Source organism: Paramisgurnus dabryanus, chromosome 1 (genome assembly GCF_030506205.2).
Source record: "Paramisgurnus dabryanus chromosome 1, PD_genome_1.1, whole genome shotgun sequence".
NCBI classification, from domain to species: Eukaryota; Metazoa; Chordata; class Actinopteri; order Cypriniformes; family Cobitidae; genus Paramisgurnus; species Paramisgurnus dabryanus.
In genome coordinates, this window is record NC_133337.1 from 18270828 (window position 1) to 18294479 (window position 23652).

Below are 23652 nucleotides of genomic sequence, written 5' to 3' on the forward strand. Positions count from 1 at the left end.
AGTGTTGGTGATGTAAAAGAGTGATGGTGATGTGAAGGGGTGATGGTGATGTAGAAGAGTGATGTTGATATAAAGCAGTGTTGGTGATGTAAAAGAGTGATGGTGATGTAAAGCAGTGATGGTGATGTAGAAGAGTGATGTTGATATAAAGCAGTGTTGGTGATGTAAAAGAGTGATGGTGATGTGAAGGGGTGATGGTTATGTAAAACACAGTTGGTAATGTGAAGCAGTGATGGTGATGTGAAGGGGTGATGGTGATGTAAAACATTAATGGTGATGTGAACCGGTGATGTAAATCAGTGATGGTGATGTGAAGCAGTGATGGTGATGGGAAACACTAATGGTGATGTGAAGCGGTGATGGTGATGTGAAGCGGTGATGGTGATGTGAAGCGGTGATGGTGATCTGAAGCGGTGATGGTGATATGAAGTGGTGATGATGATGGAAAACACTAATGGTAATGTAAAGTGGTGATGGTGATGTGAAGTGGTGATGATGATGGAAAACACTAATGGTGATGTAAAGTGATGATGGTGATGTAAATCAGTGATGGTGCTGTGAAGCGGTGATGATGATGGGAAACACTAATGGTGATGTGAAGCGGTGATGGTGATGTGAAGCGGTGATGTGAAGCGGTGATGGTGATGTGAAGTGGTGATGATGATGGAAAACACTAATGGTGATGTAAAGTGGTGATGTAAATCAGTGATGGTGCTGTGAAGCACTGATGGTGATATGAAGCGGTGATGGTGATCTGAAGCGGTCATGGTTATATAAAAATCATGATGGTGCCGATGGTGACGTGAAGCGTTGGTGATGGTGATATGCAAACCTGCCTGTGAAAACCCAGCTGAAGTAATTTTTATGATTTATTGTTTTCTACATAATATAAAGAACATTCTTTAAAAATATAACCTTGATATTTTTTATATTTACTGAGGGCATGTCAAAGATTGAGATGAAAGTGAAATAAAAATTTGATGCTATTGATCTCATCATTACATTATGAGACTTTAGTCTGGATTTGACAGACAGGGACACAAAGAAATTGTTATTACAGAACAATGTGTTGTTAAATACAACAGTATGGGGTAATAGACAGAAATATGGGATAATATTCGATGACCGTACCTTGTTTCTCTGTTTTACCACCATCTGCCGTTGTCACTGTGATGACCAGGAGGGCTAATAAAGCCACACACACACATTGCTGCTGCTGCATGCTGGGGAAAACAAATCCACATTAATACCATGGCTCATAATCCAACAAATAGAGTACAAACATCAAACTGTCAAAGCTTCATCAAGAAGACCCTTCCTCATTCTCCTTTACTCTCAGGAGGAAAAGTAAAGGTGGATTGAATAATTAGAAAGCAATTTTATCCCAAACGCTCGGCTGCACTTCAGTTACAGTAACGGTCCAGCCTAGCGGCGACATCACCTCCATTTCAATTACTTATGAGCCTCCCTACTGCCGCCTAAACTCTTTCCCTACACCCCCGTTTCTCCTCCTCTTTTTGCTCGGATGATTTTCCACTGTGCTGTGCCCATAAGAACTCTGCATTGCCTTGAGTTAAAGACTTCCTCTCGTTGAATGTGAATCACACTAAATCTCAAGAACATGAAACAATGAGTGATTATATTTTGCAAATATAACAGCTCTGTTTTAAACCCATCCACACAGAGTGGCCTTTTAGAGACACTGTAACCCAGATCAAACCACAAAGTTATGTGAGATGCTCTAGATACAGTGAGCAAGCACATCAAATATCACTTGATAATGGACCCACCCACTTTTTCTCTAATTTAGCGCACATGTCTGTTCACTTGTCAGAGCGCCATCAGTCAAATCCATTCCACTAGAGGAATGCCCTAATAAATTAAACTCCGTTTTGCGTTCCAGTTACAACTTTAACCTTCCATGCTGCTGCTTCCTCAAATCCATTTCACTTGGCTCATTCAGAGTCCATATAAATTAAACTCTTTTTCGTGTTTTTACTTTTTTCGCCATGCCACTAGGTCTGCACAGGACTTTTTTCATCCTAACGGTTCTATTTCGCACCCAACCGCTCACGCTTAAAATATTTTATCACTCTAGCTGTGTCCCATTTCAAAGGCTGCAACCTTCTAAGGAAGTATTCTAAGACTGCGTCATACCCGCACGACTTAAGGCTAGTAAGGCCATCCCAATTCGAAGGATGCTTGTCATATTTTCTAAAATAAATGAATATCTTTTTGGTTCCATGTTAATTTTAATAAGTCAGAAACATCTCTGTCCTGCTGACAGGCGTGGTGGGAGCGTACAGCAGGTGATGCAAATTATGGATCCTCCGAAGGCTAGACATCTCATTTCAGTTCTCTTCGTAGACTTCGGAGGCTGCTACCTTCAAAGACCGAGTGCTCGCTTTTTGAGGTCACATTTACATTTTTCTAACTAACTTAGAGAAAGATAGAGAGATTGGGTATAAAAAATATAAAATGTAGGGTATACAAAAATTGACGAAGGGGCCCAATTAATTTTTTTTTTTTTGCTTCTGACGCCCATGATTAGCTAGCCTGGTCCAACCAGACTCTCATACATTCATTTCATTTGTACAGAGAGTCTGGCCACGCTCCATTGCAAAGCGTTACTTCCGTTAAAGAGGGTCCATTGTTGAAGTTTAAAACTATTGGATATGCCCAGAGTCACTCAGGATCTGCCAAAGCCAATCGCTAACATGTGGTCGTGACGTATATCATGCACCGAAACCGTCCGGAAACAACAAGTCAGAATAATCAGACAAACAAAAGTTAGCAAACCTGGTTCTTGCTCCGGCTTTAACTTCTGTATACTCGGCAGTTTTGCAACAACGGACCGAATAGCTTTTCTCACGTCTTTTTCCGCTGCCATTACTGAACTACAACTCAAACTGACGCACGACCTCAACGTCATCGTTCTTAGCCACCCCCATCTGTTCGCTGATTGGTCCTGCAGATTTTTGCAGGAGAAAACGAAACTCTATAGAGCCATCCCAGACGTACTGCTGAAGCGAAATGAAAAATAAGCGGAAGCACGTAGGAGGGCGGAGCCAGGCTAATGATCAGCATCACATAACAACCTATTGGAGTCAGATGAACAAAAACCTGCCAATCATTGGTTATGATTTACTAATCTGACTCTGATCTGTAAAATATAATCTGTCCTTCAAAACCTGATTGACAAAGCTTCAAGTGAAACTGCGATATCAGAAGAAACCAATAATATGCTTTGTGAATGAAAAAAGACAAGAATGTGAAGGTTTGAAGACTAGATTTGTGTTACTCAGATTTAAACTACAAATTGAATTGCAATTCAAATGTGTAATGCCAGCTACGGAAATCTGTATTTCATTTATATCACTAGGTCATTATATTTATAAAGCAATGTTTTATGGAGCGTGGTGAAGGCAGGTTTTATTTCCACTGAAATGTAGATCACTGCACTCATTACAGCAAGGTCATGAGTTTGACTGAGAGGGAATTCATATGTTGTATACAGTACGTATACTTGCTTTGGAAATAAGCACCTATTGTGTAAATTAATGGAAATTATTACCAGAATGATCTCATTTATCTCATTGTCTTCAAAATGTTGCCAAGCTACAAAAAGCCCCCAAAAAATCAAGAGGAAACCTCAAACAATCTGTTCTTACCCTTTTGATTGATCCTTTAAAATTACAGATTAGTAAATTTTTCTATCTATTAATTGAAATCCAAGCTCATGTGGGTATAGTCAATTCAAATTCACATTTCAGTGGGCGTGGTCAATTAACCTATGGCTAAGCCACACCCCCTCCACTCACTCGGACAAACAATCAACATTCGGTGATAGGCGCTATGGCAGTCATCACAGTAGGAGACATTTCACGAGAGGCAATTGATGATTTTTGGAGACAGAAAGAATATATATCATCTCAAAGTCACCAAAAGGGTCTTAACTATGCATTGGAGGGTTATATTAATAATTTTATTGTTGAGAAGGTCAATGAAAAGCTTCAGATCCACTCAAAAATGTACAGTTCATAGTGTAAACGCAATAACCACATCTCGTTGCCATTATGATCAAATTAAATATGTACAAGTCTAAGTTGCATACGTTTCCAGAACAAGCCTTTTTACCATCTTTACCAAGAGTACATCTCGTTAGTTTGGTGCTACATTATTTACATGAATCATTCAGCACAACATTGCTATTACAAATAACAAATAACATTTGTTATCTTGGTTATTTACATATGTTAATGAAGCTAAGTGACATGATGTACAACGCAGCTAGAAGCTAACTTTAATGTTTTCTAATGTTAGGCTAACGTTACGTTAGAGATGTTAAAGATAACGTTCAAATACATGTTGGCTTAGCTTAGAACAGATGTTGACATTCTTGTTTAATTTATCCAATTATAATGAATAAAAAATGACTAACTGCAATGCATTTCAATGGACTTGGAAACAGAGAATGTCCAAGTGTATTGGGTTAGCTATGCACACTGTGATTGGCTCATCGCATGTTGGGACTTGGCTTAGCCATAGGTCAATTACATTCAAAGTCCCATTCCAGTGGGTGTGGTCAATTCTATTCAAACTCACATTCCAGTGGGTGTGGTTAATTTTATTCAAACTCACATTCCAGTGGGTGTGGTTAATTACATTCAAAGTCACATTCTAGTGGGCATGTCCAATTACATTCAAAGTCACTTTCCAGTGGGTGTGGTCAATTCTATTCAAACTCACATTCCAGTGGGCGTGGTTAATTACATTAGGTGTGTTCGACTTCATGCGGCGCTGCGCAGACCGATCGGCGGCTGACTTAAAGCAGTGCATGTCGGTTAGTAATTTTGTCCGACTTGAACTGGCGCTGCAGGCCCGTGACTGTGTCATATGGTTTTAAAGAACCGCGAGAGCGATTCGAGATCAGCCGCCTGATTCAGCCAGTGCATTTTCCGAAGAGGAGCTGCACGGGCTGTAATGGCGACATGATTGGTTCACGATTGGTCGAATTCACCACATGACAACAATCACGTTTGTTTCATGTTTATTTCGCCCTCAGTTCCACGAATGCTCACAAATCTGTATTTTTATAACAGTTAAAGGAACAGTTTGTAGGATTGTGGGCAAAACTGGTACTGCAATCACACAACTGGTGGCCAATACACAAAACGACAACATAAACATCAGTTGAGGGCTGCAACTCCACTTTTTCAATGATAATATCCTGGTTATACCACTGTTGTCAGTGATATAAGTATTTGAAATGAAAATGATTTCTTAATGTCTAGTAACATTTCAGGGCCATTTAATGATTAATTGATATAAATTTCTTACATACTGTTCCTTTAAAGCTCTTTTCATGTAGTCACAAACAATGTTATATTGTGTCATGTTTATCAAAATAAAACGGATAAAAACGTAGACCCCACTACATTGGTATTTAAATAATATATGCTTATGTTAAACTTGATTCCTGTAAAAACAGATGCTGTAAGCCTCTTCAGTTCCACTCATGCTCATACACGGTCATTCAAAACAGTTTAATTCACTTTTTATGTTGTTTACATCTTACAAATCATGTTTACTGCGATTAAGCAAGCAAACGGCATGTGATCAGCCATGCCTGATGTAAATGCAGCAAACTACGGGAACCATGGCGTGTCATGGTTGCAGTAACAAGGCACCTTAGCTCCACCCTTTTTGCCTATTTTCGGTTATCCGCGAGTGACGCGCTGCCAAGATGGTAATGGCAGGCTCCCCCAACTTTGAGCTTAAAAAATGCTCTTCTGAAACCTACGGGTGACGTCAAGGACACTACATTCATGTTTTATACAGTCTGTGATTCCAACACATAAACTGAAAAGGAGCCAATTTTTAGATTCAGTTTTTTGCCCAGTGCAGAAAGCCATAATGAATATCTTTATGTTTAAGTTCTGCAGATCAACCAACACACCCTAAAGTAAGATCAGAAGCCTCACATGAAAAATTACCTGTGCTCACCCCCCCAAAACCCCACTGAATGAAGACTTGGGGCGGTCAGTTTGTGTGTGTGTGTGTGTGTGTGTGTGTGTGTGTGCGTGTGTGTGTGTGTGTGTGTGTGTGCAGTGGGGTAAAGCAGTTACCCACTCTAACACTCCATTAGCTCATTGATCAGTGTGGAAGCAGCAGGGAGAGAGTGACAACGTGATCCATCAGACAGAAACACACACACACACGTTTATTGCCAGAAGAAAGCTGTATTCGTTGTTTGCGACTGACAGATTTCTGGAAGACTGGTGCATTGGATTTTAAAGAAACAGTTCACCCAAAAATATTCACCCTCATGAAGTGCTCCTAATTTATTCTTATCTGTTATAACACAATGTGAATTATTTCAGCGTACAATGAACATTGAAACTAACCAGTGGTTGTAAACTCTCAATGGACAACATGTGTTGGGTAAAGCATTGGTGTTCAGTTGTGTTGCTGGAGATCTGTAGTTCTGTAGAAAAGAGCTGATAGATCTCCTGCTTCAGGTATCTGATTAGCGTTCCAGCTAAACTCCACAGGATATCAGGAGTCTCCAGCAGCAATCCTGATGTATAAGACTGCCTGTTTTCTTGTGGGCTGTGATTGACACGCTTTTATCCACACTGAGTCTGGGTTTGAGAGGAAAGCTTTGCGCTTGATCCAGCTATTCTGACTCAGACCCAAACCCGGATCAGCCGAGTTCTGTCTGTTTGCTTCACAGATCAGGGAGTTCGGAGAATAGAAACTTGATAAAATGCAGAGGAAAAGAAATCAACAAACCAAAGATGTTTAAGAAGAAAAACCGCAAAGAGATACCTTTGTTATAATGCCTGACTGATTGTAGATAATCACCCTTACTGAGGTAATAAAAATGGAGACATAAATCCGCTCTGGATTCTGTGATAGTTTACTGACGATTTTCATTGGATGCTATGAATAGTGTTATCTCTTCTATGATAAATTGCTTGGGTTGTTTCTCATTTGTCGCTTTGGATAATAGCATCTGCCAAATCTCTTAATGCAAATGAAGCACAGCTAGAGAAGAAACTGGTTGGCTGCTTTATAAACATTTTACCAAAAAATGCTGCGGTACACCAGTGAAGATCAGGGACCCTATCATGCACCCTATTTTGGAGACATATAAAAACGATTGCATCATTGACCAAATAAAACCTCAATGCTAAAACCTAAAAGCCAATGCTGCAGTATTTTTTTAATTTATTTAAAGGGCACATTAGTTATATGCACCTATAGGGTGGTGCACAACTTGCGTACACTGCTTATTACACACACAGGGCTGCGCAGCAGCACACAAACATGACCATCATGTGAAAATTGCTTTATAAAAGTAAAAGAAATCTCACCTTAACTAGTGACATTATTCATGCCTACGGCACATATGGTGTTGGACCGTCTTTAATATTTAAGGTTTGATCAAACCTGAGCAAATACCACAAATAATTACATAATGTATGATATTCTTATGTTGGTGTTAACTCTACAGGGGAGTCTGATATCAGCATGAGCCACGGGACACAAATCAGACAATCATATTCATGAGAGTCCCTCTACAGAAAAACACACAAAGGCTGACACTAAACCTTAAGACGTACACATTCTCAGACAGATGAAACTGCCCCGGGTCTGATACACCTGCCAGGCACCTGTAATCCCAAATCAGTTTCACACATATTTATACACACGCACACTTATACACATGCAGCTCATAGACAGCAAAGCCCCTGCAAATAGAAAATAAATGGAATGGGAGTTGCAAATCGACTTTTTGACATTTGTGTCTTTCTGTGAATTTCGCTACAGAGAAACGTTCAGCCCCCCCGAAGCACAACATTTACCAGAAAATCTGCCTGAACCAAATGCAACACAATACTAAAGGCTATGTGCTAAACAGTACTCTAGCAAAGTATTGACTTAATAACATACTAATTTTAGCAACATGTGTAGTGTGCATAGTGTGCAAATTGCCTTTATACATGGGCTGCGTCCAAAAGCTCTAAAATGCTGCCTTCAGAGGCATCAAGACATCACATCCAAATCAAATGTTTGCTTTACTATCTGAGATACCTTCATCAATTTTTGAAGGCAGCATTGATGTATCCTTTGCTGCCTTCAATGTTCCATGCGCGTGTGTGCACGGGGAATGTTTATTCAAAAAAATAAAATGGTGGTCAAGAAAGTGGCTTTAGCATCCCCTGCTTTCAGATAGAGCAGCATTTACTACACAAAGCCGTAGTTCCCTGACAAGCTGGGCCATATCACATGCATATTGCAGGCGATACGTCCCCGATAATAATGCGAAATTGCCCCTATTACACTTGCTAAAAATTAAGTTTGCAGGCAAATATTTCAATACTATTTTGTCTATATACTTGAAGTGGATATTGTTTATATATCTGTCTATATTTGACAGGTATCCACACTGTATTCATTCATCCAGCCCTTTTTTTAATTATAAATGGATACAAATGTCTAAATATGTGAGAAAAAGCAGCATAATTATGACAAAACAGTTTTTTATATGTGACCCAGTCTGTCATAACCATACTACAATTTCAAAATCAAATTCTGAGATAATGAGCATCAAAGTCATTCATTTCATTATGATTTCAATCTTTGACATAAGCTTATTCAATCAATATTAAAGATATGAACAAAACAAAATTGACACACGATTTTTGATAAGACAGACACATTTATTTTGTTTGCAGACAGCAGTCATTCGTGTGTAGCCTATTTAAAACAACAGCAAGATTTACGCTAACGTTAGCGGTTTTCATATCGTAAGTGCTGAGGGGTTAGTTGTAACACAGCGTTACATTTAACCCTGCTGGGTCAAAATATTTTCAAGCCAACCAAAAAATTTGCTAAGACTTGCAGACATATTTCAAAATGATGCTATGTTTTAGTCAACAAGACAATGATTAATATGACATAGCATTGGATTTGTTATCTTACAAACCCAAGTTAGAAACCGAAAAAAACATATGATGAAAAAATGTACTCCACCAAAACACTCGTTCATCAATAACTCTATGGAAAAACATTATACATTTTCAATAATTTCCGGGAGATCGTCTTTTGGCAGTGTGAAAAAATACCGGAAAAACAAAACGCTCAACCTTGTGCAACAATGTAAACTAACCCCATGTTCGTTTTTGCCCCGTGCACCACTACTAAATAAATTTGTTTAAAGCCTGGTAAAGAAGCGTTTTTGGTCTAAACAGCTAATTTTGGCCTTCAAAACATTTTTACAACTCATCCGTTTAATGGTGCATTCACCCCAGATGCGGAAGGGGCATCAAGCGCGAGTGATTTACATGTTATGTCAAACCAAAGACGCATCCTTGTTTTCCACGAATTGAGCGTTGCGGCGTGATCCGCGCGACTTGAAATATGGTACGTTGAGCTTTATACAGTAAGCCCTTCTCATGACGCAATTTTACATGTGAATGTCTCGAATGATTAGAATTTCACGTGCAAATGAAGCAAGTAAACACAAAATGTTCAAGCCTCAATCTACGCGAATAGCGCATTTTTGCCACCTCTTCCATATCTGGTGTGAACGTACAGCAACCAGACCCCTCAGCTCCACCCACATCCAGCCTCTCTGCCCTTTTCTGATATCCGTAAGTGACACATGTTGATGCACCTCCAAGAAGGCAACAACAGGCTCCGCCAACTTTTGGCTTCAAAAATGCTCTTTACATAGCTATGAGTAACATCACAAACGCTACGTCCTTATTTTTTTATGGACATGGAAAACCTGGATAACCAACATATGCAATGCACTTGACTTCCACTTCTTGACTCCTTATTTCTTTGGACTGCCAGATATTAAGAAATTGACATACTGTGACAACAATGTATCATTCTCTGTTTGATACTGGCAATTTAACAATTTACAGTCAACGGCATATTTTAAATATGAATTAATACAGAGTACACAGTGTATAGTCCACATTGGGTACCAGGGAAGCATTCCATTCAGACACCTACTCAATGAACCAGTCAGACAGTTATTGCCTCTATTAATAGATCTATCTATTCTTATTGAATGCAGGGACGTTCTTGTCACGTCTGTAGTTCAGATCATGATTCTCAGCATCATAATTTAGATATACTGTGTTGAGATTGTCTTGTGAGTTTTTCTCGGGCGGATGACAGATGGTGCAGTTGGAAGCAGGTGCATGAACAAAGCAATTACATCCAAAATAGACCAATGACTCTATCGTTAGCAGCCCCACCCACACATACTCACCTCTCCATATCTAAAACAGTGTGACATTTAAGGCTTTCATTCTGCTTATGTAAAAGTCTTCCTGTTCATTCCAAGAGGTTTAATTAGCGAAAATGAAGGTCCGCATGAAACAAACTTTCCACACGCAAAGTTGAGCTGAGAAACTGAGCCACATCTATACGAGATCTGTGTTAATTACATATATGTTAGATAAGTCAGCATACGTTTTAGATGAATAATTACATCTGCTTTGCTTAACACATTTCCCACTTATTACACATCAAATATTGATTTGAAATATTTTATTTGTACATTTTTAATGAATGCAGACCTTACGCAAGAAAAACAAGTTTCATTTCGGTTTTAAGATAAGACAAGATGTTAAAATGTCACGAACACACTATTTGGTTTAATCATTTGTAAATATAATGTCATAAATGTTATTAAAGACATATTCATAGTTTTTATGTCATATTAAACTTTACCTGTCAAAATGATTTGCATCATCCAGGTTACTAGTGTGTTATTAATTTCAGGTGGTTGTTATCTTGGAAAAACATACTGTACCTTGGAATGTCGCGACTGGCCAATCAGAATCAAGCATTTTAGAGCGCTATGTAATAAATCAATATTAAAGGGACACTACACTTTTTTTGAAAAAGGCTCATTTTCCAGCTCCCCTAGAGTGAAATATTTGATTTTTACCGTTTTGAAATCCATTCAGCCGATCTCCTTGTCTGGCGGTACCACTTTTAGCATAGCTTAGCATAATCTATTGAATCTGATTAGACCATTAGCATCGTGCTCAAAAATGACCAAAGAGTTTCTATTGTGGATTATCACACCGCAGTGAGAGTATAGTTCCTATACATATTGGCCTAGAAAATCAAAACTTTTAATTTTCTGTCCGTCTTAGTGCACAATAACTATAGAAGAGTCAAGTTTTAAATAGCAAAAATATCAAAACTCTTTGGTTATTTTTGAGCACGATGCTAATGGTCTAATCAGATTCAATGGATTATGCTAAGCTATGCTAAAAGTGGCACCGTCAGACCTTGAGATCAGTTGAATGGATTCCAAAACGTTAAACTCTGGGGAGCTGGAAAATGAGCCTATTTCCAAAAATGTGGAGTGTCCCTTTAACACACATGCTAAATAAGTTACAGAGTTTATACAGCAAGTGTTCATTTTTTACTTTGGGTACTTCAATGGTTATTCTGTAAGCATTCAGTGAATTTGTATTGTTTTGTTGAAATAGGAGGTATTGATAACACAGCACCCGCTACAGTCATCATCTGTTTCTAAAGTCTCTGTTTTTAAAGAGTAACTAAACCCTAAACCAACTTTTTTTAGTTAATGATCTGTAAGAATGATGCTTTAGTAGTGCTGTTCATTGATTTTAGTAAGTTTTTTGACATTTTGATATAAAGTGTTTCAATACTACAATGGTCTAAAAATGTCTAAGTGCTGCCCTCTTCAGGTTGAACGGTGGCTACTGCAGTTGAATTTTTCTATTGGATGTTGGGTCCAAAAAATAACTCGTGATGTAAGCAGGTTCAAGCTCACCACGCCCTTGTTACGATCTCACCACACACTTGGTACGAGCTTAGTTCGTCCCATCTATCTCCGTTGGGATCTGCCCACTTTTCTTGCATTTTTCAAATATTGTCAGTGGGTGGAGTCAGGCTCTGACAAGGGGTTTAGTTACGCTTTAACATCCTATAGCCTATCTACAGCAACAGTTTAAGAGATGGCTTTAAGGATCATCACAGTGGCCTCAGACAGTTTTCTTAAAGCAAGCAGAAACAGTCGGCTTGAGGCCAATTTTCATCAGAAAGCCTCCAGAATCAATGAAGAACAAAGTAATGGCATTGAGAGTAATAGCAATGAAATCCAGAAATAGCTGATATAAAGAAGAGAAATTCAGTCCATATTAGTGTTTATTGAGCTTGTCAGACTGTTTGTTAGATCACCTGCATTATTTTTTATTGCATAGCGAACGGATCTAGCAAACACAAAAACTGGTCTACTGCAGCGAATTCACACACAAACCTCACAGATGGTTTTCTGCCATTACATTTATATTTAGCTTAAACCACACATTCTCTTTTTAAAGTCCTGCCCTCCAAAGACAAATCTGAATGCATAGAAGAGAGCTATCAGGACCTGTTAGCACTCCTATTCATCTCAACACAGGGTGCTATCAGACATTCAATATAGTCTTTAACTGCATATGGAAATAGATAAAACCGTTTTCCATGCTACTACCATTAAAGATGTCCAAGGCACAGTGTTATCCTGACACCTCTCCAAACAAGCATAGTATTACCGTGGTACTGTTCGGTACTTCCTTTGTTAGTTTCTGTATTGTTTAGGAGGGTGGACACATATTAATGGAGGAGTTGTGTTATTTTTGGTCTGCACTTGGAGAATGTGAAGAAGAAGGAGAAGAAGAAGAAGAAAGAGAGTGGGTGGGTTCTTTAAAGAACATCCATCTCTGTGGGGCAACAGGCTTTAAAACAGATCAGATCTCAGATCAGTAACACACACACACACAGAGATAGAGAGAGAGAGAATATGAGGTCATTGTTTTAATCCCACAGCAGGTTCTTCTAACTTCAGCACTACATCAGAACTCTTAAAACAGAGATAGGTGTGAAGTGAAAAGAAAGCGGGCGTAGCTGTGGGAGGCGGTTCTGACCCAAACTCATGACCACAGTCATTTATCTGGTGCGCTGGAGAAGCTTTATTTACGGCTCCGTGTTTGTCTGTAAATAACTATAGTGGTGTTTCTGTAGTGTCTGTAATTAACTCTGAAGGTTTCTAAAACCCTCCTCTTCCACACATGCCATCTGTTTGAAGAGATATCAACCAACACAGCCCTGCTTTAATAGAGATTACAGGATGTAATCTCATAATCTGAGATTAGAGTCACTGTCCATCTTTTCACTTCAAACTAAAGATGCCTGAAAAAAACACAAGGCGATTTCTAGCCAATCTCTGAAGGAGGATCAGATTTGAAGGAATAGTTTGTCCAAAAATAAACAATTTAACATCACTCTCGTCTTCCAAACACCATTTCTGACATTGGTGGTGCACAAAACCAGGAAGAATTGTACTCTAAACGATTCCAAACCAAGGCATAACGGTGCATTCACACGGGGCGTAAACTTTGAAGCTTCCCATTCACTTTTAATGGGTGACGTCAAGCGTTGGCGAACTGAATTGTGGATCCGGCGGCGCCGCGTCACTGCCGTTGCTCGTGGCAGAAGTTGAACATTTCTCATTTTTTCAAGCGGCAACGTGTGCGTCAGCCAATCATATCGCCTTATGCAAATAACCTAGGCAGAGCCAGCCAATTACGTTTATGGAAGACCGGAGCTTGTGTTGCGGCCACAGTGATTGGCTGTTGGCCACGCTTCAGACAAGCCTTCCGTTAAGCGCTAACGCTTACGCCCCGTGTGAATGTAATGTAGGGGTCTTATCTAGCGAAACGATTGTCAATTTTGACAAGAAAAATAAAAAATATGCACTTTTAAACCACAACTTCTCATCTATCTCCAGTCCTGTGACCCGCCAACGTTATGAACCCTGGCAAAGTGCATTCAGCACGGAAATACTCTGTCACACATCCAACTGCTTTTTTGACACTCTGACCATGAGGAATCCAACTCTTAAACTGTGTTAATTAGTCAGAATACATAAAATTCTGTCGAACCCCCACATTAAATGCCACTTTGTTGATGGTTTTGTAGTTTTGAAGAGAGCACTGTAGTTTAGTGTAATCATTTGCATATCACTTGGGAGTACGTAAACAACGCCAGATTTCCCCTTTAACCATAAATGATCATAAAGTATTTATGTGCTCCAGGTATTGATGATATAAACACCCAAACTGATTGGATATAATCCATAATTTCCCCTGAGGTGGGTGGTCTGTTATCTCATACGGTCCGGCTCTTTAATTGGGTGTGTGATGCTGACAGCTGTAATGACTCTGGGGCCTGAGAGAGGTTTGTGTTAAAAGAGAGAGACAATAAAAAATCAATGCGGGCCGTAACGTTCAAGCGAGGTCTCTATTATTGTCTGTATATGCTGTGTAGAGGCTCTTAAGATTAGATGTGCATTATGTTCCCACCCGATGAGCTCTAAAGCCCAGGGTGAGCATGTACGGTATGAGTCAGTCAGCCTACAACACCCCTATTAAACACTTATTCTGCTCCACTGCATCGGCCATTAGTGGACATCAGCCTATTAGCAGTGAGATTACAGACAACGCACACATCACTGCTGTCCACCCCACCGTATGGTCACAATTCCCTCTATATAATGATCTGATGTACACACACATGTGCACATACACAGTCCCTGAGGCATACATCTGATGTCTCTGGAGATGATTCTATTTAAAGTGACCGTTTTTCTACCGTGAAAACTTTGTACCATGCATAAAACTTCATGCATAAATCCTTCGAAAATATAAATGATTGCATTTTATTAAAAGAAAAAACTTGATTCAAAAATAAGTGAAAGAAATGTGTGAAAACTTCAAAACGTCATGAAAAGCTTTGTTTTTGTGTAATGTTCACATATAGCACAGCCTTGAATCGCTTTATAAAAATATATGTAAAGGATCGTGTACAGACAGCCGGTTGTTATCGCAGAATAAATCCCTGAAATAAAGGAGAGGGTCTTGGATCACCTTGAAGGCAGAGGCGGCATGCCCATTTAAACTGAGGGGGCACGTGCCCCCTTGGTTTTTTTGAGTCAAATGGATTTTGCATGCAACCCCAAAATCAAAGAAGCGTCCCTTAATCTGTTATTTGTCTTTTAATCTGCTTAGTAAGCTAAATATTATCAATTATGTGCTGCATTCTTGTCACTTTTCTAAGATTTTTGCCGTCGTGATGGTGTTACATTACTTTATTCTGGTGGCAGGCGCTGCAGACAGTGCAGTCGCAGACGTCATTAGCCAAACTCCAGTACGGGATGTAAATGTGACAGTCTCGACGTTATATTAGTAGATTTCTAGATTCATCTTCTTGGTACAACGCCAAAATTCGCCAGAGTTCACGGGGGCGCGGAATCACACATGCTTACATATGAGGTAAAATTTGATGCAATAATGCGTTCCTCTAATAATTTTATCTACAATGGATTAAAAATTAAATTAATTTATAGGATAATGCAGTTGTTGTGCAAAATGCATCAATGACACAATTAAACAAGTCATTTATTAAAACTTAAATAAATAAAACATGCTTATATCTGTATCGGTGGAAAAATTTAATAACGGTCTATCTCTAGTTTCGAGTGGCCATTATCGGGAAAATAATTGTCATTGAAATGTGGTGATTGGCAAAATAGAATTAAATAGGCAAAATAGAATTAAGTATTTAGGAGTGCCATGTGTGCCTTATAATAATGTTGCGTTTAACTGCTAATTGATTGTGGCATATTAAAATGGTCTTTTATTGACATTGACACAAATCAATAGTGTTTTTTGCTCAACTCACTGGCTTTGGTTGTTCCTGAGTAACATTAATGACCCTCTTCATTATCATCACTTGAAATAAACACCATTACATCATCTTTAATAATTCAATTTACAATAAAGTGTAACCAGGCACGTGTGTAATGATCTTACTGTTATACAAACACTCACAATGGATCAAATAAAGCAGCTTAAGAGTTTAAAGAGCGTATTTTCTCCTAGCTGATGGTAAAGCCATTTTCATTTATCATTTTAAAAGTGCTCTAAATCAAAAATCACTTTAAAATCTTAATTGTTTCTCTTAGAAAGCAATGAGATGCAAATGGAAACTTTTGCTTTAGCCTCCTGCAGCACAGAAGAAAAACACACATGCATCTACTCAAGAGTGACAAGATCTTTAAACAGCGTAAGGTTTCAGAGTCTATAAACAAATACAGGGATCTTGATAAGAAGGACTCAAAGTCTTCTCATTGAATGTGTGTTTTTTTTACACATTTGATTGCTCTATATACTCTCACTGTATGTCAACAATTGTTTTATTCACAAATAAAGTTCAGGCTAATTTCTCAGACTCGACCCAGCTTTAAAACCTACAGTATTTCTGGTGTTGTCTCTGCATGTTATTCTAATAAAGATCATTATTGTCAGCAACATCCCCTTATATGATCCTGTTTTACTTGGAAACAGATAAATTTTGTATAAATAATTAATGTTTACTTAAAATCTCCTGAGTTTTCAAAGAGCAATGTGAGAGCGTCTCTCAGAAACTAAACATGCACATGAGATGAGGTTATATTAAGAGCAAACAAAGAACTCATTTTAGTCACATTTTAAATGATGCTAAAAACTAAGCAGATTTTAAGTTTTTACTAATGTTTCTTGCCTAGTATGTTTTTTTCATTCACTCCCTCCATCTGTCAATCACTCTGTTACCTTACTGCTGCTTGGCTTTCCGTCTCTGGTGACTTCATACTGAGAGACAATCATCTCACTTCATTAGACAAACACAAACAACCCAGCACTCCCGCAGGGACAGGGGTACAGACAAACAGAAAGAGAGAGAAAGAGAGAGAGAAAGAGAGAGAGAGAACCAGGTGAGTCTTGGGTGCTTGCTTACATGCTGGGTTCACCGTAACCCTATGTATGGCACTTTCAGAAGGATCAATATTCAAGACCATTTGCACTTAGTCTCCACGCAACAACCTGAACTTTATAAATAGGTTAACCAATCACAGCAGAGCCAGCGAGATGCATGCTGGGAAAAGCAGTTTCATGGATTAATTGTTCATTATTTCAAAGGGAGTCATTTTATCTCTCTCACTCTGGGGAGGAAAAACAAACATTCAGAGACTTCTGAATCTCATGACTTTAAACAATATCACTTAACAATCACAGCAGATAGTTTGATCTAAATGACACCAGACCAGCATCAGAATTTGTACCACTGAACCCTCCTTTCAGTTTAAAAAAATATATTTTCAAAAACAACTAAACAAGTACTGTTAATATGTGAGAAGGTTGTGTTCTGTAGTAACATAGTCAATAAATACTAATGTCTCTGAATTCAGTATAGAAACATTTCCAGATATTCCCACTCAACGAGCAGTTTGGTGAAAAAGGAAAAAAGCGAGCGTGAGTTTCCATGGCACATCCTTCTGAGAATCTGACCGCTGTGTGTTCTTCACACACAAACCCACTTGTGTTTCTCTCTGTCAGCCTCACGCACCTTTCTGACCCAACGTATGAGAAAACGGATTCAAACAGCTCGAGTGAAAGACGGAATCAAACAGAACAGAAAGAAATTCAACAGCCCCCTCCATCTCTACCCAGTATGCTTTTGTCTGTGGATGTGTATATAACCACCGGTTCCCACACAGACAGGCATGCCCATGGGAGATTAAACTTCACTGATGAAGCGGCCAGCATTCGACAGATCTCAGAGCAGTTTCCCTCTCGTTCTTGGCATTTTCTCATTAGAGCCTCTTCTATGTATAAGGGAAACTCACGGATGAGTGAATTCTTAATGGATAGTTCTGGGTTCAGTATGGCCTAGGCTCCGTTGCACACATTTGTGGTAAATGTTGATGACCAAAGAAAATGTCCGGTAAGATACCAAATCTGACGAAACTTTACTTAACAGAAGCTGGAAATAAATATTGGATATACTGAACGTCATTCTTTGAGGAAAACATTCCACGATTTTTCATTGGACCTCAACAGTTTACAGTTTCAATGCAGCTCCATTGGCTCTTAACAATCCCAACTAAGGCATAAAGGTCTTATCTAGCAAAGCGATCGCCAATTTCGCCAACATTTTCTTTTAAACATATGTACTTTAAGGGCACCAATTATGCAAAATCCACTTTTACAAGGTGTTTGGACATAAATGTGTGTGGCAGTGTGTGAAAACATCCACCCTACAATAAAAAAAAACAACGCACTCGTCTTTTATAAGCTCCATTAAATAAATGCAGTCTAATTAGACATGCCGTTTTGATTCTCTTGTTAATGTGATGTCACACTGATAAAACCCCGCCCACAGCCACTGAAAGCGCTCAATGGCTGCATCCGAAACTGCCTACTTTACTATATAGTAGGTGGAGTAGAATGTCCGAATTCATAGTATTTGAAAAACAGTGTGCAAAAAAGTACCCGTATGACCTACTACTTCTGGAAAGATACCAAAGTGTTCATTTGATTGACACTTAGCTATCCCGTGAGCCCCGAGGAGAGGAGTAATCCAATAAAGAAAAAGATGGAGGGGTGTTGTTTTATTGCCCGAAAATGCCTGAAAGCAGTAACGCAGCTCTATTCAAATGCAAATACATATATTAAACAGACGTCCCTCATGTTTAAATTACACTTTTTTAATGTCATTCCTGTTAATGGCTGTTTCTCAATATGCGTTCTTCAGCGATCTTGCGTCCTTGTGTCCTCGCTCTACGTCATCATTATCAGTCGAAGTACAATTCCAATTCTCAAGAACACAAGTACAGAGGACGCATGAAAATACCCGGATGAGTTCTTGATATCGAGGATGCATCGAGTGCAGACTTGCGCGCTGAAATATGGGGAGGTCACGTGACCAGTAGGAAGATCGCACAAATCTCAATTCTAACAAGTGTGTTCTGTATTCTCGCGACCTTCTGAGTTCGTTCTTCCGAGGTCGCCTGGCAAGACCAGTCTCCACGAAAACACAAGTCCATTCTTTGCGTTCTTGGTATTGAGAAACAGCCAATGACTAACTTGTTGTTATGATGACCTTTGTCAAGTGATGTATCAACATGGTGGATTTTGCCGTCCCAAAAAGGAAAAAAAACACCATCGCGTACCTTCTCTGGTTCTGTTCCTATTCTTTGGTGTGAACTACTGGAATGAAAACCCTTCTGTTCCGCCAACACCTCACTTGCTAAAATCTTTTTTTTCTATCCCTATCTTTACATCGTCTGTCAAGAAACAAATTACTAACCCTTCCCTATGTATACTGTGTTAGACTTGATGAGACTAGTTCTAGTGCACTTATGTATTGCTGTTCTTGTGTTGCTCTAATTGCTTCTATTGTTACCTTATTTGTAAGTCGCTTTTGACAAAAGCGTCTGCTAAATGACTAAATGTAAAGTGTAAGTGTAGTATGTCCAAAATTATTCATACTATCCATATTCATACTATATAATACCTACCATTTTAAGGGTCAATGAGTAGGTACTTCATCTAATTCAGTACCTACTTTCACAGTATGTGATTTCGGACGCAGCCTATAGCCTCTTACACACAGTAATTTCGGTAAATTACCATGGATTTACCAGAATGAATTTACCAAAGCCGTTCCGTCTATTTACCAGTAAGACATCATTCACATCAAAATACCGGTAAACTCTGTGAGAAAATGGGCTATGACTTCATATCCATGGTCCTTATTTTTTCATATTCACGGTCCGTATTTGTTTTGTTGGTCGTGACCAAACAACATTGCATTAGGTGACGTCAAACGCAACCTGCGTCTTAAACAACAGTACTGTTTGCACATTAGGCTTCAAAGAGGGCGTGCTAAAGATGTCGGCAATTCGGCAAATAGATGGTAAGCTGTTTTAAACAACTTTGGTGAAGAAATGTGGATGTTAACTTCAGGTGTGCTCGACTTTTAAGCAGTGTGTGTGTAGAAACATCCGTAAACAGTGTGAGGGTAAACGCGTCATCTGTATTAAAACGTTATGATGGCCCGAAGTTGTCAACGCGGTCTAACGTCGCCCGTTCTAAATGCCGGTAATCTATATTTTTTCTTCACACATAGTGCTTACAGGTAAATTTCAAGGTTCTGTTCACACATGACCAGTTAACTGCAATTTACCAGTAAATTACCAGTTAAGACTGGGACTACTGTCTCTTTTCTAAAGGGAGTGAGGAGCTGTAGCTCATTTGCATTTAAAAGGTACAGTCATGAAAACAGCGCATTTTTAACTCCCACTTAAATAGGGGCATTTTGGTCATGCAATAATAAATGATCTTTGGGGTATTTGAGTTGAAACTTCAACAACACATTTTGGCCACACCTGAGACTTATTTTACATCTTGTAAAAATGGCCAAAATAGGTGCCCTTTAAACCCCAGCATGATGTATGCAAAACTACCGCTCCAGTGTTTACAAGTGTGGAGAATGAGGACAGTTCAGACGTTGTTGTATGTGGAATGATACTAATTAATGTCTTTGTGTCAGTTTATTGTTTAAAATGGTCCGCAAGAAAAGCAAATCACATATATGTAACCATGACCTTTCAACAGGATTATATAATACAGGTATGCTGGCCATTACACGGCTAGTGCAAGACGAGAAGTTGTGGTTTAAAAATAATTTTTTAAAAATTTAATGTTAAATGACAATAGTTTTGATAGGTAAGACCCTTATGCCATTGTTGGGATTGTTTAGAGCCCTTTGAAGCTGTGTTGAAACCATAAACTGTTGAGGTCTACTAAAGCCCACTATGGAGAAAAAACGTGGAAAGTTTTCCTCAAAAAAGTAATTTCTTCTTGACTGAACAAAGAAAGACATAAACATCTTGAATGTCATGGGGTTGAGTAAATTATAGGGATTTTCTAATGAAAGTGGAGTAATCTTTTAAGGTAAACGCTCAAAAATTCAGTCAATATCCTCATATTTGGTAACCCAAGTAAAGTCTACCGAAAAGAAAGACATAAACATCTGGAATGTCATGGGGGTGAGTAAATTATAGGGATTTTTTAATGAAAATTGAGTAATCTTTTAAGGTAAAAGCTCAAAAATTCAGTCAATATCCTTATATTTGGTAACCCAAGTAAAGTCTACCGAAAAGAAAGACATAAACATCTTGAATGTCATGGGGGTGAGTAAATTATAGCGATTTTTAAATGAAAATGGAGTAAACTTTTAAGGTAAAGGCTCAAAAATTCAGTCAATATCCTTATATTTGGTAAACCAAGTAAAGTCTACCGAAAAGAAAGACATAAACATCTTGAATGTCATGGGGGTGAGTAAATTATAGCGATTTTTAAATGAAAATGGAGTAAACTTTTAAGGTAAAAGCTCAAAAATTCAGTCAATATCCTTATATTTGGTAACCCAAGTAAAGTCTACCGAAAAGAAAGACATAAACATCTTGAATGTCATGGGGGTGAGTAAATTATAGCGATTTTTAAATGAAAATGGAGTAAACTTTTAAGGTAAAGGCTCAAAAATTCAGTCAATATCCTTATATTTGGTAAACCAAGTAAAGTCTACCGAAAAGAAAGACATAAACATCTTGAATGTCATGGGGGTGAGTAAATTATAGCGATTTTTAAATGAAAATGGAGTAAACTTTTAAGGTAAAGGCTCAAAAATTCAGTCAATATCCTTATATTTGGTAAACCAAGTAAAGTCTACCGTGATGTACAGCCATCGTTGTCATTCAATTCATCTTCCATGCACTAAAAGGGCTTTGCTGAAAAATTTACGTTTAACCGATCCTGCCAACAAACCACTATTTCTGAATGACCTGAGGTGGATTTGAAACAAAAGTATTTGATAATAAGTTTAGAGAGCATTCGGTTAATATCATTATCTAAATTTTTTACGCACGTGCCATTTAGCAGCTTTTGTATCTGAGCTCCTCAGTTTCATTTCTTTTTTAATCCAAAGAAGAAGAAACCGAAAGGTTTTTAAACTCGAAATGATTTCAAGCGATGATGGACATCACCTCACAGACTCTGTCGATAGACCTTAAGTTATATTGAACCCAGAACATTTCTTTAAGCCCAGACCCGAGCGAGAGAAAAACGACCGGCTGGTGGTTCTTCAGTCGAGCAGGAGCCCTGTTGATAGGTTAACTGATAACTATGGCAACAGCAGTGGCGTTGAGGCCCGATGCTCTGAGCTTATGGGGTCGTAAGCACCCCGCTGATTCTCATTCCAGTCAGGAACGACCCACTTCACACACCACCCTGGGAAAAACGTCCCTTCAACGAACACGCACACACATGCTCTATATGTAGAAGAGTGAATATGTCGACTATACACCCCCAAACACGACGTGCTTTCAAAAGAAGGCAACACAAAACAGCAGACGTGAGCCGCAGAGATTTTCAGCGGGGCTTTTACCTGTCACGGTGAGAAGAGAGAACCATAGATGAGAGAAGCCTGATGTGTATGTTGAGAAAGGTAAAACTCTTTTCCTTTAGCAGGATTTATCTCTCGTTCGTGTCTGGAGGGGACGTACTGACACGAACGTGCACGGGGCAGATAGATAAAAGGTGCACCACATCAAACCCATTTCAATGCTTTATTAAGGGAACGCTTTGATGTTTATACACTGTCCTACATTTACAATGTCATTTGACAAAACAGCAAAAATTGTCATCTTTAATTGTCCTACACAAACACACAGCTGTGGTGTTTTAAAGTAACCAATTACAATGCTCTTAAAATGATAAAATGCATAAATATCATAATATCAATGTAATTTAATCATTTAAAAATTTATTCAAGAAAAGCAGCACTTAAAAACAGTTTTACATTTGTGTTAGTTTTGTTGAACATCCAACAGGAAAGCGAGAGGTCAAAAACCTCAGTATTCCCTGACGCACGAGGAGATTTTGCCCAATCTAAACCCTGACAGAAGAGGGACACGGTTAAGTCAACCTGTCACCAGCCGGCCGCTGAGAGCAGAAAGGCCTCAAGATCCCGAACCACAGACAAAACGCAGTTATCTCTGCAATTCATCCTCCGGCGTACTTGAGATATAACAAGACCACAAGACAATCCTTCACAGAAAGATCTGAGCGACGGATTGGGTGGCTTTTTTAAGACATTTGCTCAAGTGTGAAGATTCTCTTAGAAATCAAATCTCTTGTTTTGCTCAAACAAGCTTAGCGTAATAAATTCAGAGTAACGGCTGCTTTCAGCTTCTTGACAGAGATTTAAAGTTACCTACCTTTAGTCTGAGACAAAGTTTGGCGTTTCTGTTCTAGAGGTCGTCTGAATTCCACCTGTTTTTACTTCTTTTTTAACTCTCTCACTTTAGCTTCCTATTTCACCACAGAGCTGTGCTAATAGTGTCTGTGAGAGCGACCGGGTGAATGCATATATGTGTGTGTGTGTGTGTGTGAAGGAGGGAGGGAGGGAGGGATTGTTTGTGTATTTGCTGTGAGGCGCACTGAAAGCCCAACTGACTCATGATCACTCACTCATTAATACAAGGTCATTTAAGGGATGAGAGAGAGATACAGATGGGTACAATGAGAGAGAAAGAGACTGTCACTGACTGAAAAGCTGATTTTCCATGACTTATAATAAACGGAAAAACAGGCCGCTGTTGTGCTGAGCCCTGAACAGAAAAACACCAGCCCCAGACAGCATTTAAGGCTATGTCCACAC

At 38.9% G+C, this 23652-nt stretch overlaps 1 protein-coding gene across 2 annotated transcripts in view; it reads right to left on the bottom strand.

The window, feature by feature from the left end:
- The window catches only part of ptn (pleiotrophin), a 30361-nt gene extending 6990 nt beyond the window's left edge, over positions 1-23371 (bottom strand). Inside the window, exons 1-3 of one of the 2 annotated variants that reach the window (XM_073813735.1) lie at positions 23210-23371; positions 16701-16758; positions 1132-1223 (exon numbers count right to left, since the gene is read on the bottom strand). In XM_073813735.1, coding sequence (XP_073669836.1) covers positions 1132-1223; positions 16701-16738 — 130 coding nt within the window. In that variant the 5' untranslated portion in view covers positions 16739-16758; positions 23210-23371. The remainder of the gene's footprint in view (positions 1-1131; positions 1224-16700; positions 16759-23209) is intronic. The other variant, XM_073813740.1, reaches the window with a different exon arrangement.
- Between the last annotated feature and the right edge of the window lie 281 nt (positions 23372-23652).